The sequence below is a fragment of the Haemorhous mexicanus genome, chromosome 13 (genome assembly GCF_027477595.1).
Source record: "Haemorhous mexicanus isolate bHaeMex1 chromosome 13, bHaeMex1.pri, whole genome shotgun sequence".
NCBI classification, from domain to species: domain Eukaryota; kingdom Metazoa; phylum Chordata; class Aves; order Passeriformes; family Fringillidae; genus Haemorhous; species Haemorhous mexicanus.
Window position 1 is genome coordinate 19,222,667 of NC_082353.1, and position 20,465 is coordinate 19,243,131.

General features: G+C 42.6%; 1 protein-coding gene across 1 annotated transcript in view; it reads right to left on the reverse strand.

The window, feature by feature from the left end:
* The window catches only part of ADAMTS17 (ADAM metallopeptidase with thrombospondin type 1 motif 17), a 155,785-nt gene that overhangs the window by 59,866 nt on the left and 75,454 nt on the right, over positions 1-20,465 (reverse strand). The window contains exons 9-14 of the mRNA XM_059858637.1: positions 19,743-19,883; positions 18,319-18,469; positions 6,917-7,018; positions 5,691-5,836; positions 3,301-3,467; positions 2,318-2,445 (exon numbers count right to left, since the gene is read on the reverse strand). Coding sequence (XP_059714620.1) covers positions 2,318-2,445; positions 3,301-3,467; positions 5,691-5,836; positions 6,917-7,018; positions 18,319-18,469; positions 19,743-19,883 — 835 coding nt within the window. The remainder of the gene's footprint in view (positions 1-2,317; positions 2,446-3,300; positions 3,468-5,690; positions 5,837-6,916; positions 7,019-18,318; positions 18,470-19,742; positions 19,884-20,465) is intronic.

Here is a 20,465-nt window from a genome sequence, read left to right on the forward strand (position 1 = left end):
AAGATCTATTACATTTCCCAGGCTAGATGTTCACAGGCAATGCTTACTGCTAATTTGTCTGTTGCACTGACAATGTGTCATTCCTGCCTTTGAGAGCCTCTAACTAGAAGGATTACATAAGAAAATAAATAACAGTAATACCACCCTCTGATTTCAGCACTTATTCTCTTCTCCAGGCCCCCTGCAATGCTTACTGCCAGGCTTTGTCTGCGCTGGATAAAGGAGCAAGGAAAGGAGTAATTAAATGAAAATGGCAATTAAATTGGTTTAATAGGCAGCTAGTTAGACAAGTATCTGTGGCAAATGGGGTACACAGGCACATATGGCAATTCTCAGCACTGCACTGCATATATGGCAGAGGAGTATTATAAATGAGTTCACAGGGCTTTCAAATCTGCTCGGCTTGAACTGATCATTTCACATTTTTTCTCAGCCAGATGCAAATGGACTGAATGTTCTGCAGCTGTCATCACCTCTCTGCACAGTTAAAGGCAGTTGCCCCCAACTCAGAGTGCAATTTGCTTTTCATGATGTACCTCCAGTGCTCTGTGCTCATAAAGGAATTCATTTGGAGGGAGCTGGCTACTGATCCTCCCTGGATGAAAAAAAGGTGCCTTGCCATGATGTCTGATTTACCATTTGTGGCAGTTCTGAAGGGTTGGAGCAATAAAACTAGCCAGCCCAGAGTAATGGTCAATGGCACACAGCTGGAGGTGCACAGCTGGCCTGAGTATAAAAGGTTATTAATGGGTTTTTGTTTTAGCTTTTTTCAGATATTGCCAAAAACTGGGAAAAATTAAGTAACTTGGGATGCACCATGAACCTGGCTCTATGTGCAAAGCACTTTGTATTATAAAGAATCAAACTTGTACTGGCTCCCCAGACTGCTGCTATTCATATTCTTCATTGGAATAAATTAGAAAGAGTGAATTAAAAATGCCTCTTCAGCATCATTTGTCAAGAAACAGTGGGAAGCGTCTCCTGCAGCAGTGCAAAATTCAATCCAAAGATTTTTCACTTCTCTCTTTGCATTGTTATTAGTAAAGCTGCTTTATGCTCCCAAAGTCTCTCTCACACCCAGGTGGGTATTGTGTTCATTTATCTCCCTGCCTGGAAGGCTCAAAGCAATAAAAGTTGGCATTTCTTAACCACTCACAGAAACCAGAAATAATGCCAAATTTGGTGTGCCCTGTGTCCCCAGGGCAAACCAGTGAAGTCAGTGGAAATAAAAGGTGATGCTAAAAAGCTGTTCTGGTGGATACAGTGGGCTGGTTCATACCAGGAAGAGCAACTCTTACCACAGGATACACATCTAGATGAGGAGAAGCTTAAAGGAAGGAACTGCCAGGAAGAATCCAGCCCTAGCAAGGCTGCTGTAGCCAAGTGAACTGTCTTTCCCACCACTGTGGTGTGTGCAGCACACCTTGAACATGTGCTCCATGATCAGGAGAGAGGAAACTCATGAAAGGTCTGCCCTGTCAAACTGACAAATGACCTGAACCCATTACCAGAAGCACCCACTCCAAACAACTTCCTGTTTTTTATGATCTTTAAATACACATTTTCTCATCTTCCTTCCCTTGTGCAAACATTAAATCTCCATCTTATATGGGTCTATACAATGCCATCAAATTTTTGAGGAACCTGAAGCACCAGCTCTAGGAGCTGCCCACCTTAGCATTTATTGTGTTACAAACTCTCTTAGAAAACCACCAAGTTTTACTACTTCCCACACCTAATTTTGGGCATGTGTGTTATTTGGTTAGAGAGAAATAATCATTGTAATGGTTTGTAGGCCACCACTCTAAGGAAAAGAGAATTCAACCTGAAGACTCTGGCTCGTGTTGCTGCAGGAGCTGAGGAGCAACTGGTACTGAAAGGCTTCCTCAGTATTTCTAAGAAGGAACCAGGTGGACCAGAAAAGCATCATGATTCTGGCAAGATAATGCTTGTAACAGGCTAGTGACAATTGGTAAGCTGATTTGCAGCTTCAGTGCTTTTATCAGTGATTCCTCTAATAGCCAAAAAAGAGCAGTTAAGCAGGGCAGACTTCCCCTCCAATCTGCTCCCCTCACAGAAGTCCCTTCCCACCCAAGCCATGCACACAACAAAATGTGATTTTTGAGCATTCCCAGCTGTTCAGGAATAATATCATACCTCGGGCATTCAGCACAATAACAGAGCCATGGAGCACTTGTAGTGAGCCTTATAAAACAGGGCTGTCCCCTCCCCTCAGGGACAGCCTCCCAGCCCCCAACACAGTGCTGCCCCAGACTGAACCTAACACCAGAAATAGAACAAGAGAAGGTTACTCCACCTGGCACTTGCCATGTACACAGAGGTCTGTCTCATAAGGCCCACAGGGAGTTCCATCCAGGACTCTGTCTGCCACCAGCACAGGAGAATCCTTGCCCAGTGGAGAGCAGAAGAGCTCACATGGCTTATCTGGGAAAAGAAATATGACAACTGCCCTTGGGAACAGCACAAACAAGGGTCTGAGGCAATGCTGATGCATTGTCTACATGAGTACATTTGGATATCTCATCTTTGATAGAACATGAGGCTTTGAGTTTAGGTCTGTCACTTCCCACTTTAAATATCACTATTTAAAGGGTTACACTGATGAGACTGGGCTTTAACAGCACAGAAAACCAATTAGTCAATACACTTTGTGTATCTGTTTGTGAAGGGAAGGTGTTTGTTACAGGGAACATTCACCAGTCTAATAAGAACGATCAAGTCATTGTATCTCACAAAATTCAGGCAACAGCCAGTGATTTTAGAAGAACAAGTTCTCCAGACCATTTAATACCCCAGCAACATCTGGTTGAATAGCAGATGAACAGCAAAGTCCAGCATAGGAAGTGTTAAAGGAATGTAGGTGAGATAGGCAATTTCACCACATATGCTGAGATGCCCCAAAGAGACATAAATTAAAATATGTCACAGGGAATCCACCCTTTTGTTTCAGCTCCAAACTAACTGGAACTTTTTAATGTTTAAATTCCCAACTCTCTGATTCCCAGTCTGAAGCTGGGAATTTCAGACTGAGAATCAAGTTAAGGCACTTCTCTCCCAGCATTTCAAAAAGATGAGTAAAGCATTGACAGCTCTGTATGTTCTATTAAGAAGGCTAAAGGAACAGCAGGGCAGCACCAAGAACAATTAATTGTAATTAGTCTTTCAGCTGTAGCTAAAGGGGGCCTATTGCAGCCTTCTCACCAACAATGGGAGCCCTGCAGATGAGAAACTGCAGCAAGAGAACAGGGAGGAATTACAGAGGGAGATGAAAAAACTCACCATCCACGATGACAGCTGTCAGGAGGCTTTTCTTCTTGTTGGTGTACCTGTCATGGGCCTGGCACTGCTGGTCCCTGAAGCTGGGCACCCCTTTGGGGCAGGGCAGGTTCTCACACACCGTGTGCTCCACGCTGGCCCCCCGGCAGTTCTTCCCACCCGGCCCCGGGCTGCAGTGGGGAACAAAACCAGGGTCAGCACCAAACACCTGGAATGTTCCATCTTCCCCCTCCCATCCTTGCTTTGCCCCCTGCCTCAAACACTCCTGAGGATGGAGACACAGCAAACATCCCATCAGCATATTAAAGTGTCACAGAAGCAGCTATAACCTGCACTGTAGGCAGGGTATCGAGAAACAAATCTGTGCTGCAGATAACCTCTGAAATCCATGCCATTCCATGCATTTGTTTTTTAAACATACAGGAAAGGCCACTAATGCAACATCAGAATTAAGCACCTGCAAAACTTATCTGTTTTTATTTATGAACCCCCAGAGAAGAAGGAAAACTCAAACCCTCAGCAATAGCCTGTATTTTCTGTGCAAAATAAAACTAAATAAAAAAAAAAACCACAGGTAAGCATGGAATCTGGAATTCCAGGTCCCAAGCCTTGTATTTATGAGCTCAAGCCCGGGATTTCCAATAAACAGTGCAATCCAAGTCCCTCCTGGCCCATGTCTGAAACAGTGACTGTGTGACACATTCTGGTAAGCATCCACCTTTCACTGTATTTATGCAAAGAGAATCCACCAACTAAGGGAACTGAAGAAATCAAAGTCCATTTATGCTGCTGTGACCCTTTTACATGACAAGAGGGGACTGGAGAAGGGATGTTCTGCTTAAGCCAATGGTTTTCTCCTCAATCCAACTGTACAACTACAGCCCAAAGCCTAGACAGGAACTCATGCAGTACAACTCAAAAGTCTGCACGTTCAAACTGGCTTATGACACATTCCTTACAACCATGGGGAAGCAATGCATGTAAATGTTCAAAGAAATTACAGAGAGGAAAAACCAAATCAAACAGTGAAGCAACTGGCTTAAAAATACTGATAGTCCCATAGGCTCAAGAGTCAGCTGGCAGAAGCAGAGATTCCTGTAAAAAAAAATCCCAAGACCAAATATATACAAAATAAAAGATAAATCCCTTAGCCAGTATTTCTGGACAGTGAATAAACCAGCTGCAGAAGTGGGCTGAGGCCAGGAATTTGAAGCAAAAGAAGATCACGTGTGTATCTCCAGCCAAGAATGTATATGAGCAAGAGAATTTTAAAATCAGTGTGCAGTGTTGGAAAGAGCATTTCCTGTAATTTAATGACTGATGATGAATGGATTTAGGTTTGGTCAGCACTGTGGCTGACAGCAAAGAAACCAGCTCAGTCCCCTTTTCAGGAAAATGAGCTGGTAAAAATCAAACCTGGATATTACAGACATGCAATTGCAGCTCAGATAAGGAGAGGAATAAACAAAAATATCCTTTTCACATGATTACAGGTCAACAGCAGCAATTGTGAGCCTATCCATCATCTAGGCATGTCTTCGAAGTGACTGTGTTGCTATGGAGAATTTCACCCCCAATTTAAAAAGAAAAGCTTTGGGTACTTCATGTGTAGAAGAAAACATAAAATGTGAATAAAGTCAGAGATACTGCACATGGAAGGATGCTCCCAAGGCTGTGAAGTTATAATAAACACAACTGGGTGGCCAGCTAAATTGCACCATTGCAAACTCTTCAGGACCCCAAAACAATGAAGAGACTGCAGATGGGCCTCAGCTGACCTGAGGGATGAAGGACAACACCTACATTTCATCCTGAATCAGAAAAAATCCACGCCCACGCAGAGAGCATGGACTTCTTTGTAGTCACTGTGCAGGAGCTAAACAGCACCCATGGCTCTCTGCATGCACAAAAACCTTCCTGTTCTTATGCAGCATATCCTGACCTACAGAGCATCTCAAGGGGCTTTGCCAACACAGCTCTGGGACACTGATCATTGTCAGCCACTGCACTCCTGCAAAACTGATCTCTAAAGCACATCGGCTCACTTTGGTCTGTAGATCCAGATCAGCCCCTCCTCATTCACTGTAGTGCTGCAGGGGAAAGACAGCATCAATTTTTCTGCCAAACTACATGTATGCAATTCAACTGTATCCACCTTTGAATCACTGCAGTGGGAAACTTCCAAAGGTGACCCTTCAAGCCACTTCCACAGAACCACTTCAAGTCACTCCAGGATTCCAACCTGGTCATCGCAGCTTGTGAATCAGAAATTTCTCAGGGCTTCTGCCCAGCTCTGCTGCCCGTTTCTCCCCTGTACTCTTGCAGCAAGGGCTGTCCAAGAAGGAAAAGGCTGCCAGCACGGCAGAAGGAGCCAGGATGGTGTGAGGACTTACGGGGGGTTGTCACATTTCCGCTGCCTGAAGCGCACCCCTGTTCCGCACGTCCGGCTGCACATGCTCCACTGGCTCCACACGCTCCAGTCCCCGTCCACATGCTCAGGGATGGGGGTTTTACTGACACACTCCCCAGCTCGGCACCACTGCAAGGCAATCACGTTAGCACAGCCTGGGAAGAAGCCCTGACCTTGCACAGGTGGACTTTAAAGGATGGCTGAGGGATTGCAATGAGTCCATGTTAAAGTTTCTAGGGATTCGAGGCTTTGGTGAGAGGGTAGAAGGAGGAAGGGAGAAGGTGAAATGTAAAACCTTAAGTGTCACTCTCAACAAGCCCCTGAAGGGAGTTCTGTCATTAAAAAAACAATCACAGAACTGAGCCCCTTACTTTATAAAGCAGATAATTATCTAAGTACTAAGACTTAAAGCCCCACGATTCACAGAAACTGAGTCCAAGAAATTATACCCCAAAGCAATGCCTTCATCAGCACTGCTCCCAGTATGTACAAAATGATTGAAGTATTTTGGACCTAACTTGGCTAAAGCCCCAAGCCCCTCTGATTCTAATAGGTTGTGCTGGCTCCTGACCAAGCAGCAAACTTGGCCTGTCCAGGATGTGACACAGTGAGCACTGCTAAGAAACCTTATGAAAGAGTCACCAGGACTCCTCCAGTTAGAAAAACATGGGCCTAAAACCCCTTTTTTTAGTTTCCTTGTCATGGCTCCCAGGACCCAGTTTTTCTTGTCATTGTTTATCTTTATTTGCAGGCAAAAAAAAGGTTCCAATCCTTGATTTCAGCAGCCAGCTTCTTAATTTTACCCTTTCTTACCTACCCAACTATACCACAGATTAAAAAAAAAAAAAAATATTAGAGTCCAAAACCAGTAAATAAGAGGCTGAGAGTTACCAAACCAGTCAAGTTCCAAAAACACATATATAAATAAATACAGCCAGTTATACCTCAAATAGAACAGAACATCACTGAATTTGAGCTCAATTCTTTTGAGCTACTTGTAGAAACTATGAAGTTTTTAAGTAGCCTCTTCTTCTTTCCCCATCTTCTGCACCTCCCCAAATGTCAGACTAAATGCTCTGCACACTTTCTACTTCAAATACAACCCAGAACACGACCAGCTATGGGTTTATGGTAAATACTGAACATCTTGGAAACATTATTCCCAGTGCTGGGAAACAAGAAGTGACTGCTGCTGAGCATCCTGATTACCTTGTCTGCGCCACATTCGGTGCCATCCAGAGGCGGGTCCAACTTTGTCTTACAGGATGTGTCTCCTTCCACCAGGCACCAGAGCCCAGCACACATCAAATGCTGTAATCACAAAGCAAGGAGGCACAGTTATTACTTTTGGAGATGCCATCCATCATTATGGGATACACTTCAAAGCTTAGGCAGTCTTTCTCAAGTGAATCCAGAGGCATCCAGTTGGTTTGGGAGCAATTATTTTTTAAGGGTTGATTTGCATTAAGTGGTGAGGCTGGAAACATGAAAGAGATTGATGGATGCCACTGACAGGAACAAAACCTACCCCAAACAAAAAGTGTGCTATTTGAACAGATTTCTTTTCACAAGAATAAATCTGGTCCATTAAAAAGGAATCCTATATGGGAGGCCACGTTGGGTGCTTTGGAACCATGCCAAATGCTTAGATGTCCAAGACACTTAATTACTCCTATTTTAAAAAAAAAGATACTGAAGTAACTGCAGCTGGTGGTAGCAATAATCAGCCAGCAATGCCCCTGGGGAGAAGGTGGAATGAGGAAGAGGAAAGGATGTCCTGGTGTGCTGTACAGCAAAGGAGGAGCTTGGTGACAGGCAGGATCAAAGACTGGGAATATTCTGGGGATCATTCCCCAGTGCTGCTGCTCTGCTCAGCCGATGTGTGCTGCAGGGATCTCAGTGCTGACCACAACTGCGACCTGCCAGATCAACACATCTTCAAAATTTAAGAAAAAGCACCAGAAAAAGGGACCTTTGCATCGGTAACATTTTCCACAGCATCCACCATGCTTTGCATTCCATGGAAGGGGATGATTCCAATACAGTGCTACATAGCTGAGTACCAAAAGAACAACAAAGAAGAATTACATTTCTTTCCACTATTGTTCACATTTCAATGTAATGGTAAAAAGATGAGAAACCTGATTCCAGTGCCAGCTGGTCTTGTCAAGATTTATTGCACCTCATTAAACAGTTGAGTCAACACGCGTCAGCCTCATGGTTCTTCCCCAATGTAATGTAAGAGACTGTGGGTGCATGTGTGTTTTGTGTACAGGCATGTTGGTATGTCTCTATAAAACACATCATGTCTCCATAAACTAGATCTGTACGAGAGAGGGTGCAGATGAGAGACATCCCAGTCCCAGTGATGATATAGAACATAATGAAACAAAACAGTTATCACAGCAGTATCTGCATCCTGCTCCATTTCCACATTTCTTTCTGGAAAGAGAATTTTTCACTATTTAAACCAAAAAAAGATTCACAAAAACTGGAAGCAGACAACATAATTCAGCATCTGTACTAACCACAATGCAGAAATTAATTGTCAACCAACCAACCAACCAACAGCAAATACTCCAGGGAAACCTAAATCAATGAATTTTCAAGACATTTTCTCTGAACAAATAGAGCATATAGGAAAATATCAGTCTTCAGTAATTTTGACTAAATGGCTGTGACTAATTAGTGGTTTACCCACAGTTCTGAAAGCACTTAAGCACCAATTAGCCATGAGGACACCACACAAAGTTTTATTGAGAGGTATAGAGAGGCAGAAGCATTGACAAAGCAGAGATTTCAGACCTTACTGAGAAATTAATTGTTCCAACTCATAACTCCCAGATTCTCCACCCTCTCCCATCTGGAGAGGACTAAAATCAAGAAGTACATCAATTAACCATCCATAAGAACTACAGGAAGAGCACAAATCTAGGCAATAAACCACAGTGTGAAGGCACTACCTGCAAAATCTCCTTCCAAACTGTGGTTGGGGACAATACTGGTATGTAAAATGAAGGGAAGCTCTGGAAATGAAAGATGTAGACAGCAAGTATTTCCACTTTTCCAGTCTCCAGCCCCTCTTTTGCATATAACCACAAAGCTTCAGAGCAGAATGTGAAGAGAAACACTCCAGCCAGATCTCTTGAATGACACAGACAGAAATTTTGCCCCCAGAAGGAAACCCTCTGCTTCTGCTTTCTGTCAGAGGAACATCCTGGCTGAAGATGTGATGGAATTCATTACACCCCTAAAGAAGTTGTTCTAGACATATATGAGCACCACTGCTAAATATCTGTGCATTATGCAAGACCAGTGTTTGTTCAGCTTCAGGTGCCTGGATCATAAACTGCATGTAAATTAGGGTTAATTTCTGCTCTTGGATGTAAAACTGGGAAGACAGAGTGGGTGGTGGTAGAAACAAAGTCATAAAAATGAAACAGCTGTTTTTACCATTTTGGCTGGAAACCAGAATTCCTCCATAGCCCACAAGAACATGGAAGGTGATAAAGCCAGGTCACAAGCCCAAGTATGAGCCATGGCATGAGAAAGCAATGGGCAGAGATCACCTGAAATACGTGTGTTTGTGCCTGCAAAACAGCCCAGAGAAGGGATACAGAGGGTGGAAATATTCACGTACATGTGGGTGGGGTGTGTGCATATATATGTGTGTGTTTATGCCCATATACTCATGTATACACACATATAATTGTAGGGAGATAAATAAAGGAAATACCTCTCTCAGCAACACCAACCTTTCTGAAATCTCCCATCTTCAAGGTATGGAAAACATTGGATTTTTATAGCATCCCTGTGTTTGATTCAGAATCCTAAATGCAAAGCATATTTCAGGAAGCAGTTACAGAAAAATCTGGTAATGGTGCTGAGCTCTGTGTTCTGGTGCCACACCACTGCAAAGCCCAGGCCCTCGTTAGCCCAGTCCCCTGCATTTAATAGTGTTCAGATACCCCAGCAAAGATGAAACCATCAGCTTTGGGATTGTATGTTCCCAAAATGCTTTATCATGTTAATAGCTCTGTTCAAAAGGGATCATGTATCCCCCTCAGCTACAATAGGAACCCAAACAAAACTCCCCATTAAACAGCAAAGCAGTCACAGTGACTTTTTAATGGTTAAACAGCCAGCTTTGTGGGGAAATATCCAAGTGAGAAATGGCAGGACTTGAAAGGAAGTTGTTGTATGTGAGTGGCAGCTCAGAGCTTATACTGATACAGAAGAAGCCATCAAAAGAACTGTATTAGTGCTAATTCTGCATTCAGCAACCAACTTTCAGACTGCATGTCCCTGCCTGCAAAGCATTCCCTACAGCATTCAAGAAGTGCCAGGGAGGATTTTCCAATGACAGATATTTCGCACTGGAAAAATATTGATTTGTTGAAACTGTCTGTGGGGAAAGGTCATCTTTGGATCAGCTCCCAGTCTGAAATATTTCCAAGACAAAAATAAAATTTTAAAAAGTGAGATGGCTGTTGAGAAGTAGTGTTTCAATAGAAATTTAAAATTACTTAAAAAAAAAAGAAATAAAAAAAGAAATGCTTTTTCGACTGAACCCTTAAGGAATTTATATAGCATAAAAAGTAAATTAAAAACTGAAATAAAATGAAATTGTTATGAAGGTGCAAATTTTAGACATTAAGAAACTCCTGGGAGATAGGAAAGCTTGTCTGCACAGCTGTTAGGAAGCAGTCCTGGGAGAGGTCAGGATCTGGAAACCCCCAAGCTGGGAGAGATGTGCTGGGCAGGTGAGCGGCGCTTCCAATTACAGGGATTATAATGGCATCCATGTGACAAAGGGGCCTGACTGTGCCAGGTGTTTTCTCTCCCTCAAAGATCCCACCATCTAAACAGACTCCTGGGAGCTTGGGGATAAAGGAAGTTTTATCACTCCGTTCTAGGTGGAAAGATGAGGAACAGAAAGGGATTAAATGTCTTGCTGAAAGTCTGCTGGGAGATGAGCTGAACCAGAGCTGCTCAGAGCTCTCTGCTCAGTGTCACAGCCACAGGCTCCTGTGTCACTGCCTGCTCCAGATGAAGGCAGGCTCTGGCTCTGGCCCTTCCCACCCTTCCCAGCTTCTCACACTTTCCCAGGATGCTGTTCCTCTTCCCTGGGACTCCATCCCCACACGGACTCAAGGCATGCAGAGCTCAGGCATGGCTCAGTGAGGGGATCTGTCTGAGGTTCCTTAGCTCAGTGCTGCAGCTGGAAATGAGGGGAAGGCAGAGTCACTCCAGCCAGCTCCTTGTCCACAAGCAGCAAGTCTGGAGCTGTTCCTGGGGTAGCTATTGCAACACCACTGCTGCCAAAATCTGCGTGATCCTGCCCCATGACCTCATGAGGGCTCACAAGAATGGGCTCACAAGATTCCCCCAACTCAAACCCTGAGATCATTACCTGCAAGGGGAGCTTCCAAACCTCCAAAGTATAAAGAGAATCCAATGAATAAAGATGTCCTTCCCTCCATGGAACAATTCTACAGAAGCTTGTTCATTCCCTGCACATTCAATCCTTTACCTTGTCTGCATCCAAGGAAAGAAACACTTATTTCTCCTGGACATGAATTTGTTTCTGCTGCCCACTGGAAAGAGGAGCCTCTTCTTTCTAGCAGCAGAGTTAAACCACCAGAAACCAATTTTTCTGTCAAAATGAGGGGACTATGAATAAGAACTTAGGAAAAGTAAATATCCTTAAGGGAAAGGAACAAGAGACCTCGTAACACACAGGCTTGCTTCTAAATAGGCTGACTTTCAATGAAGTATCAGAACTCTCTTATTTTGCCAAGGTTAAGGCTCAGCATATTGCTAACCAGGAGAGAAAATGTACTTATGAATGGGATCATAATTAACATCTATTAGGTAAAATAAACACACAATTTACTCTTGTTTTCCTGTTCAAAGCACAATGCAAATGTTCTCAAAGTCTCACAGGATGCTTCTGAGCAGCAACTCTTAACATGAGGTGACAAAAACAATGCCCCCAATTTCTACACCATCACTATCTTTAATTTTGGGTGCCTAAACAACGCACAGCAATCACAAGGGAGGTGAGCAGCATTGTTTGATGGAGCTTCTTGCTGCTGAAAATGAGATGAAAAGTGTTCCAAACTCGAGTCCTGGAAGGCACTCTTGGAAAGGAGCCACGTTAACCCAGACAAGATAATTGTGAAACTCAGATCCATGTCTCAGTGGCCAAACTGCTGACCTGTGTCTAGCGCTGATATTCCAAGAGTGCCAGACAAGCAGTGGAAGACTCCCAGACTGCAAGGGAGGCACAAAGGAATAGAAACACTTTCTGGTTCTTTTCTTTTTAAACTGTACATTGGGAAGCAAACAATGAAACAGGAAAACACTGTCTCTGGTTTCAGCTGTCTCTGGTGCTTTCAAGGAAAACTAAAAACCTTCACGATCTAAAATATTTCTTTGCAAAGCACCAGTTTGTTTTTTTTTTTTTTTAATGTACCTGGAATTAAATTAATAGTCAAAAGAAAGAGATTGGAAAGAGAACATTCATAAGACCACAAGCTAGTTTCATGGCAAAACATTATGCTGAATACAAACCTATCCAGTGCCTTTAGGGCACTCAAGTCACCAGCTCATAGACAAAGGATTCATAGACATGGAAAACTCCAAGGAGGAAAGGAGAAGTTTGATGTACTTTCCTACCAACACACAACTCTCACTGGGTGAACTCTTCAGCTTTGCTGAGCTCAGGTTTTAGCATCTTAAATGAGAGAACACAACACGAATGTGTCACATCAGTTGGAAAAATCATAGAAGTGTCTTTACATGGTCAAACTTAGAGGTAGAGGCCCATGGAATAAAGCACTGGAACAGAGTCTTCGAATTAAATGATTGGAATTTTGTACTGTGACTTACTACCAGTGTCTAAAAGAGCTGTTCTTAAAAGTAATGTTCACTCAACAGTTCCCAGTCTACTCCTCAGGCCTTAACACCTGACTGTCAGATATAAAAAATATTGATTTGTTTTGAACAACAAGCAGGACTGTCCATTAAAAAAGAAAAATAGGCAAATTAAAAGAATGAAATCATGGATTGTGTTTCTTGGCCATGGGAAAAGAGAAGCAAGGGACAAAAAATAAATATAGATATGTACACACACCATTCAGATGTGGTTGTGAAAATTATGGAGTTTCTCTTGAAGTGTTTTGCAGATGGGAAGTTCCCAGCAGCCAGTGGGAGAAGTCTGAATGCCCTCCAAGCTTGTTACACACTATTTTCAGCGTGATACTCAATCGTATTCTGGCTAATTTTGTAAAGTTTAGACTTTAGCTGTAGATGCCACATCACAAGGCTATATTAATTCTTTCTTTCTCCCTCCCCTTGTCTTAATAAGAAATGAAAACTTGCCAAGCTCAAGTGTTTAATTCTTAATAAGCTCTCTCTACTATTGTTAAGAGTTTATTATGTTTATATTCTGAAATTTCCACATTGTATTTTTATAATTTTATTTTGGTTCCCTTCTCTCTTCTTATTTTTCTTTAAACCACTGCACCAGAATGTGTTTTGACCATCTTCCAAACTGAAACACGTACAAAAATTTCTGAAGCATTCCAATAATTGTAAACTGGGCTGTGCTGCCCAGGCAGGAACTCTGCTTCTCTCTCGTTCTCTCTCTCTCTTAAACAAAAAGTATTTCCACTGAAAATAAAGAGAAAAAGGTATTTTTGCAACGTACAGAAGCAGTGAAATAGGACACTTCAGCTTCATTGAAACAGGCAATATGAAAATAGCCTGAATTCTGACAATCTACATGAGGAAAACTATAAACTACAGAAAAGCAATTAAGTTAATTGTTACCTTTACTTCTCAAAAAAAGAGAAAAATCAGCTAATTTTATTTTAGAATTGCCAGGCTTCTATCCTGCAAGCCTCAAGAAAAACCCAACCCATCCTCTTCCAGATTTATTAGTATTACTATGTAGACAAAGTCCCTGGTTGTACAGAAAATGACAATGCAAGCTATTATTTTCAGGATAAACCAGTTTTCAATCTAATTACCATGTTCTTGTAAATATTCTATACATTACTAAATAATAGGGCTCACTATCATGGTCTGCATCTCACAAATGGCCTGTAGAGAAAAGGCAAACAGAGGCTCATTGATTCCCATGCACAGAGCCCAAAAGGCCACTCCAGCAGTCTCTTTGCAAGATCAAGACCACAGAGAGACCTACAATTGCTGAATTATACTCACCACCACACCACCAAATATGTAAACTGAAGGAGAACATTAAATCCACTTGATCATTACAATTGCTAGTTTTTCTTTACTTTGTTTTTGGTTCCTCTCTTTTTCCACATTAGCCATGAAGTCTACTTTGTCTCCTTTGGCTTGCAATCAACTTTGCCCTCTTGTTCTGCAGCTTGTAGATATTGGAAAATACCTACATTTGTTAAAAAACAACCTGAACCTAAGAAAAACAGTGGGGCCAGTTCTAGCTGGTTTAGTATTTCCAAAAACAGTGCTATGTCAAAATTCACATTCCCAGCTACATCTGAGTTGACAGTGTCCTTGTCAGAAAAAAAAAATCTCTTGGTAGCAATGCTAATCTCCTTCCAAGCACCACTCCAGCCTCAGCCCAGTTTTGACTCAAAACAAGGTGGATGATAACAGTTATGTAAAAACATGCAAAAATGTGTTAATAATAAATAAGCCAAAAGGCTTAAAAAACAAAAAGCCAAATGGATACGTGAGATAGAAATCACTTTTTCCCCCCATAAACATGATTTCAGTGCAAAAGCCTCTGTTGGTAGGTGTGCCAGCCTGAAAAATAAAGATTAAACACGCAGAATGTTTCCATGTGAGGTTTCAAATATGTTTTGATGAATTTCTGGGGGAGAAACACCATCTCTGCTCCTTGAGAGACTGAGCAGAAACCACCCATGCTATTCCTCTTGGAATAAACACAGGGGCAGCAAAGGGTTAACTCTGGCTCTCAGGCATCATCGCCTGGCTGGGGCTGGAGCTCTCTGCTTCCTCTCTCGGAGGGGTCAAATGAATTCACAATAGTTGATTCATAGCCCAGTGTGGAGCTGAAGGACAGAGGTCAGACAGGTTGAATTGCCTGTAATTTGCACAACTGCTCCCATGCTAGCCCTGGACTCACAGCAGCATTCAGCAGCCAGAGCCCCCCGGGATCTCTGTCTTTGGGGTGCACTGATAACGCCCTGTGCAGTGTCAGAGGTGCATTTCTGAGCAGCTTTTCCTGCAATTATCACCATGTTGCTCAGAGCTGGAGAACGACACATTCATTTCTCTAAAAGCAACCTGTCTGCCTCAAAATAAAGGCCACTGTGTAACCTCTTAGGTGGGCCAAAGCTCTCCCAACACTGCAGCTTCCCAGCTGGAGCCAGGCAGCACGCCTGGCATGGCTGAGCACACTTGTACAGCCTGCTAGAGAAGCACTTGCATGGATCAGACAATGCCTGACATTTGCAATGGGAAAGATGAACAGAAAACACTTTGATCCCTTTGCGTATTCCAGGAGAAAACTCTGTAACTTGGATATGAAGGGGGATCTACTGAAGGGTCTTGAGAGATTCATTAATCATAGAACCATGGAATGGTTTGGGTTGGAAGGGACCTTTAAGTTCATCCAGTTCCAAACCTTCCACTGTCCCAGGGTGCTCCAAGCCTGTCCAGCCTGGCCTTGCACTTGTTCCCTGGCCTAACAGGAACCCAGGCTAAAAGCCTGATTCACAGCTCCTTAAAGAGGTGACATGCACTAGAAAACCCTACCCAACACTGAGGTCACAAATCCCGAATTATACATCTTGGAGGTCACAGATTACAACAGACTATGGATCATCTAACTATCATAAACACATTTTTTAGTATATTAAAATGTAGAAGGAAAGGAGAAAGGGATGTAGAGGTTTGGTGTACGTAAAGCTGAGCCTTGCTCATATGTTTTAATTTCTGTTCTGTAAATTTGGAGCAGAATAGCTGCAGGATAGCTGGTTTGGCAAAGAGAGAGCTACAGTTTTCTTCTAAGGCATCAGACTTATCCCTAAAAAGAAAATGGAAGAAGAATTTTGGGGATGCAATCTCAAAAATTCAGATATGGGTGAATATTCATGGATTAACTATCTTCTTGGACTGGAGTGGGAGGCCCAGCCACTGCCAAGCATTGAGGGACCTGACTCCCTGTGAAAGCAAAGATCACATTCCTTCAAAAAACAGGGCTTTGATGCTGTTAAAGGAGAGAGCTCACTGCACAGAAATCTTCTGTGTTTCTCAAAAATGTTGAAATTTTGGAATTATCTAACCTCTCAAGTTTGCTCTAAACCAAATTGCATGGCATTTTTGAATATAGGGTCTCTAGTTTGCCTGATATAATTACGCAGCTCAACTATCTCCAAAGAAATACTGTAATGTAACTCTCTTATTATATAAGAAAATAGGCAGCAGACACATGTAATCATAAAAAGATTGAGCAGGCTCATTTCCTGAAGCTTATTTCCTTTTCGTAACAAATATTTACTGTCAAATGTTTATTGCTTTTACATTTGGATTTTTTTAATACTTTATTGAATTAAAAATACCACATTACCATTGGCTAAAAGAGGAGACAGCTGTATTTGCCAATAATTTCTACAGCTAATGCCAGTGACCAGTGCCAATTTTTTTTTTGTTCATATTTTTGTAGACAGCTTTGAGACTTATGATACAAGTATTCTGCAGATGAGGCCTGAGGAACACAAAGGTGAAATGAACACAAACTTCAGAGGTTTAAAAATCAAAAGTGATCATTTCCTCTAAAGAATTTCCTTTCCTTGCTATCAAACACCAATCAAGAGTAGCATAACAGGATGTAAACACATGCTTAAACTAATGGCACGTGACATAACTGATCCAGAGCTTCACAGGCTGAATGCTAATTCTTAATGCACATCTGCAATAGAAATAACTCTAAATAAGGGACTGCAAATTAGTTTTAATCTGCTGAAGTTCTACCAGGCTTTTCATTAGGAAGCACTAATGTCCTCACAAAATCTGCTTCTCTTTTGGGAGAGAGGAGAGATGGAGAAAAAGGGCACATTTTTCATTGTGTTCTAAAGTATCAAATAATTAGACTGGTGAAAAATCTTGGGAGACACAACACCTGCTGTCTGTATCTCACAGTGAATGGTGCCTCTTGGCACATTATTCTGGCAAACAACGAGTCCCTGAAGCAATTCCAGACTGGACATGCAACTCCTGTGTGAGAAATGCTGACCACCTACCAGCGGGCTGACATTCTCATCAGGCACTGGAATATCCAGAAACAAAATGGTTTTTTTATCACAACAAGGGAAATAGCAAAAATCTCTTCCAAGAGCAGTGCAGCTGGGTGACACCCACACAAGTGGAAGAACTTGAGTCATGCTGGGTAGATCTGAGGTTTTCTTTACAGACCTATATTCTAACACTTTGCTTCCAGTACAGTAGTCCTGGTGGTCTGCATTTTCTTGATGGAGCTGGGAAATACAACCTGTCCAGATTCTTTTCCTATTGTTTTATATTAGCTAGCTTCCAAGTCCAAAATAAATAAAACAGCTAATGTGAAACTAAGAGCATTTTCCCAGGACTTGCATGTGCTCCACAGTTTTAGTAATTTGGCACTTAGAAACCCCAGTTATCTCTGATTATTATTTTCTTTCTTAGTACTGATTTAAGATCCCAAGCTTGTTCAGAGTGGGAATGAGGGACAACCTAAAAATACAAATGGCCAGTTATCAAAAGCAAGAAACCTGTCTGCTTCTTGCCTGTCTGTACAGGAGGGGATGCTGCCAGCTGGTGCTGGTGACCCAACAGAGCTTCATGACTTTTTTTTGGATATCTCCAAGGCCACGATGGAAGTAGGCACTACCCCACTCCCTGTCTAAAGGAGGGGATAAGATCTGCTCAGAACGAAAAGATCTGATTATGTGTAATACCTTATGAAAAGCTTGGCTGTCTAAATTCCAGAGGATGAGTCCAACAGCCTTATCTCAAACACAATCTGCTTCTACAGACAGCAACAGTCAATGTTTCCATTTTGCCAACCAACCTCACAATACCCCACTCTGCACCCAAATCCTGATTAAACATCATGTTGCTTAGAAAACACACAGGGTTCAGCACAGAATTTGGTACGGCTTCATGACACAAGCAGACATCCATATTTCCTCAGCACAGAGTTAAGAGTCAGCTCCTAAGAACACTGCAGTGGTCTGAGGGTGAAGTCTGTGAACGCCCGGCCAGCCATCTAAGCTGACTCTGTGGAAGTAGCCAAACACTCTTGTGAGGAGAGACTTTCACCTCAGCTGAACTTCCAGGAAAACAATCTCTACAGAGCATTTCAGCAAAACAATCTCAAAAGGGAACAACGTGCAAACACCAGTTTTTCTGAGTCTGCTCTGGGAGATTATCAAGGGGAAAGAAGGATGAGGCCTAAGCAGGAGCGGCTGACACGGAGCTCGAGGCCGTTTGATTTTCCACCAGCAGCGCTGAACCTGAGGGAAATACAGACTCCTTTCCTCCTCCCCAGGGCTTGGCAGCTTTATTTCCACTTCCCACCTTGTTTCCAGCTACAACCCACGAGCTCTTACCTCCATATCCTTACAGAAGGTGGCGTTGGTGCCAAAAAGGATCTGGCACTGCTCGTCGGCGCTGTAGTGCATCCCGGGCAGCTTGTGAGGGAGCCGCACGGAATACTGGCTGCGGGGGTCGGTCAGCAGCAGGCAGGTGCTCACCTTGGACCTGGGCAGGGCAGGAAGGAAAAATGTCCTTAGGGAAAGCCCCTGCGAACTGCAGTGTTGGGTCACTGCTGCAGAGGGGCCCTGTCCTCTCTTTAACAAGGAGTCTCTTGTGAAACTGTGGGTTTTCCCTGGAAGTCTTCTGAACCCTTGAGAGTTATGGATATAAAGGGCCTTGGGAAGTCACCCGTGGTCCCAGGCCTCAAGGCAGCAGAGATGACATTCACAACATTCTGGGTTAAACTTTTGTCTAAACCCCTCCTAGAAATCTGAAGGAGACTCAATTTGGCCCTCAGGCAGTCCAGCCCAAAGCTTCATTCTTTGAAATGACAGCTAGAGAGTCTTCCATCATGTCTCACCTCAATCCCCACAGCTGAATTCTGACATTTTTTCTTATCCATCACAGGCATAAAAAGAAGATTTTTCTCTTTGCCTTCACAATAATCTTTTACAAATTGGAATATCAATGTCACATCAGGGACCAGATGCAACCAGACGAGTTCAGATGCAACTTCTTTTTCTAATTCATGCCTTTACTCTGGCATTAAATATCCCATTTTCTTTCATTATTTTCCTTTCTTTCCCACCTCTAACTCCCAGAGTGGGAAATTTTCCATGCTGAACCCACTCCTAGCATAAAGCATTGTGCCAGGCACTGTTTGTCAGAGCTGCACTGTAGGTTTAAGATTAGAACTGCAGAGTTCAGATAATTCCAGTGCTTCCTGCAGTACATGAGATTTAATAAGCAGCAGGACAGAAATCCTTCCTGAACAACTGAATACAATGAGCTGAAACATGGATGCAGTGGGAAAGAAGTTTATAGTGAACTGTTTTAGACTAACACTCATTGAGGAGTGAGAAAACACATCAAAATAACCTCCAGGCAAAGTCAAGTTTCAATAAAATAAAAGCTATTTAATAACAAGACAGTAAAAGCCACAGCATAAAGCTGCAGCATCTTTAAGCAGAGATTCCTGCAAGCCACCTACACACAGATTTCTGTCATTGTAAAATTGAAGGTCATTTTCTGTAAGAAAAAGGTGATATGGGATTTTTAAAAAGATGTTATCAGAACATTGACAACTGCACATAATTCTTCTGCCTCTCTTCAATCCTCGGTTTCAAGGTGCTATTGCAATGGAGACAGATTCAAATTTGCATACCCTAATGACACATCTACACTTCTTTAAAAGGAACATTGTTAATACTTTCACTTTAAAGCAACAGAGTGGATTCTTGCCTGGTAGGATTTTTGTTACACTCAGCACAATCCTTACTTTAGGAAGTTTTCGAGGTCGTCTCGGCTGCAGGAAGACCAGGAAAGGTCACTTGGGTTCCTGCCCTTCACCCATTCTCCAGACATGATGTGAGACCTCCCAGCACAGGGCTGATGATCATCATCGTGGCTCATCCCCATGCTGTTGGATTAGAACAATACAAGAGAAAAAAGCCTCTCAGGTTATGATGTGGGCTTTCATTTCCCACTGCCCTCAGCAATGACACTCTCAGCAATTAACAGCTGGACAAGAGGCTGCACATACAGCACACAGTCAGCCATGCACTGCCCTGGGCACCTGGTAAATCAATGAATTAGAGGTTCCTTTATTTTATTCATTGCCTTAATTTCACAAAGTGTTTGGTATTTGTGTGTTTGAAACTTTTAAATGTGCTTCTTATGGACTTTCCTCCCAGGGTTTATGAGCAGTGAATCTGGAGAAGTGCTGTAGCTCAGAGAAGGGTATCTGCTGGAATATTTACTGAAAATTTTGGATTGCTTTGCCAAATCTAGTGGATAGGATCCCTGCAATTACTGAGAGACTGAGAGAATGATCTAGAGATGGGCTTACTTTGTTCTTGCAGGAGTGTGAATTTGGAATATACTGTTAGGAAAAACATTTTTCTAAATTACTGGTATTGTACAATCATCTAACTTTGAGGCTGATCCTTTTTTGAGTGGTGGGTTGGATCAGATGACCTCCAGTGGCCCTTCCAACCTAAAT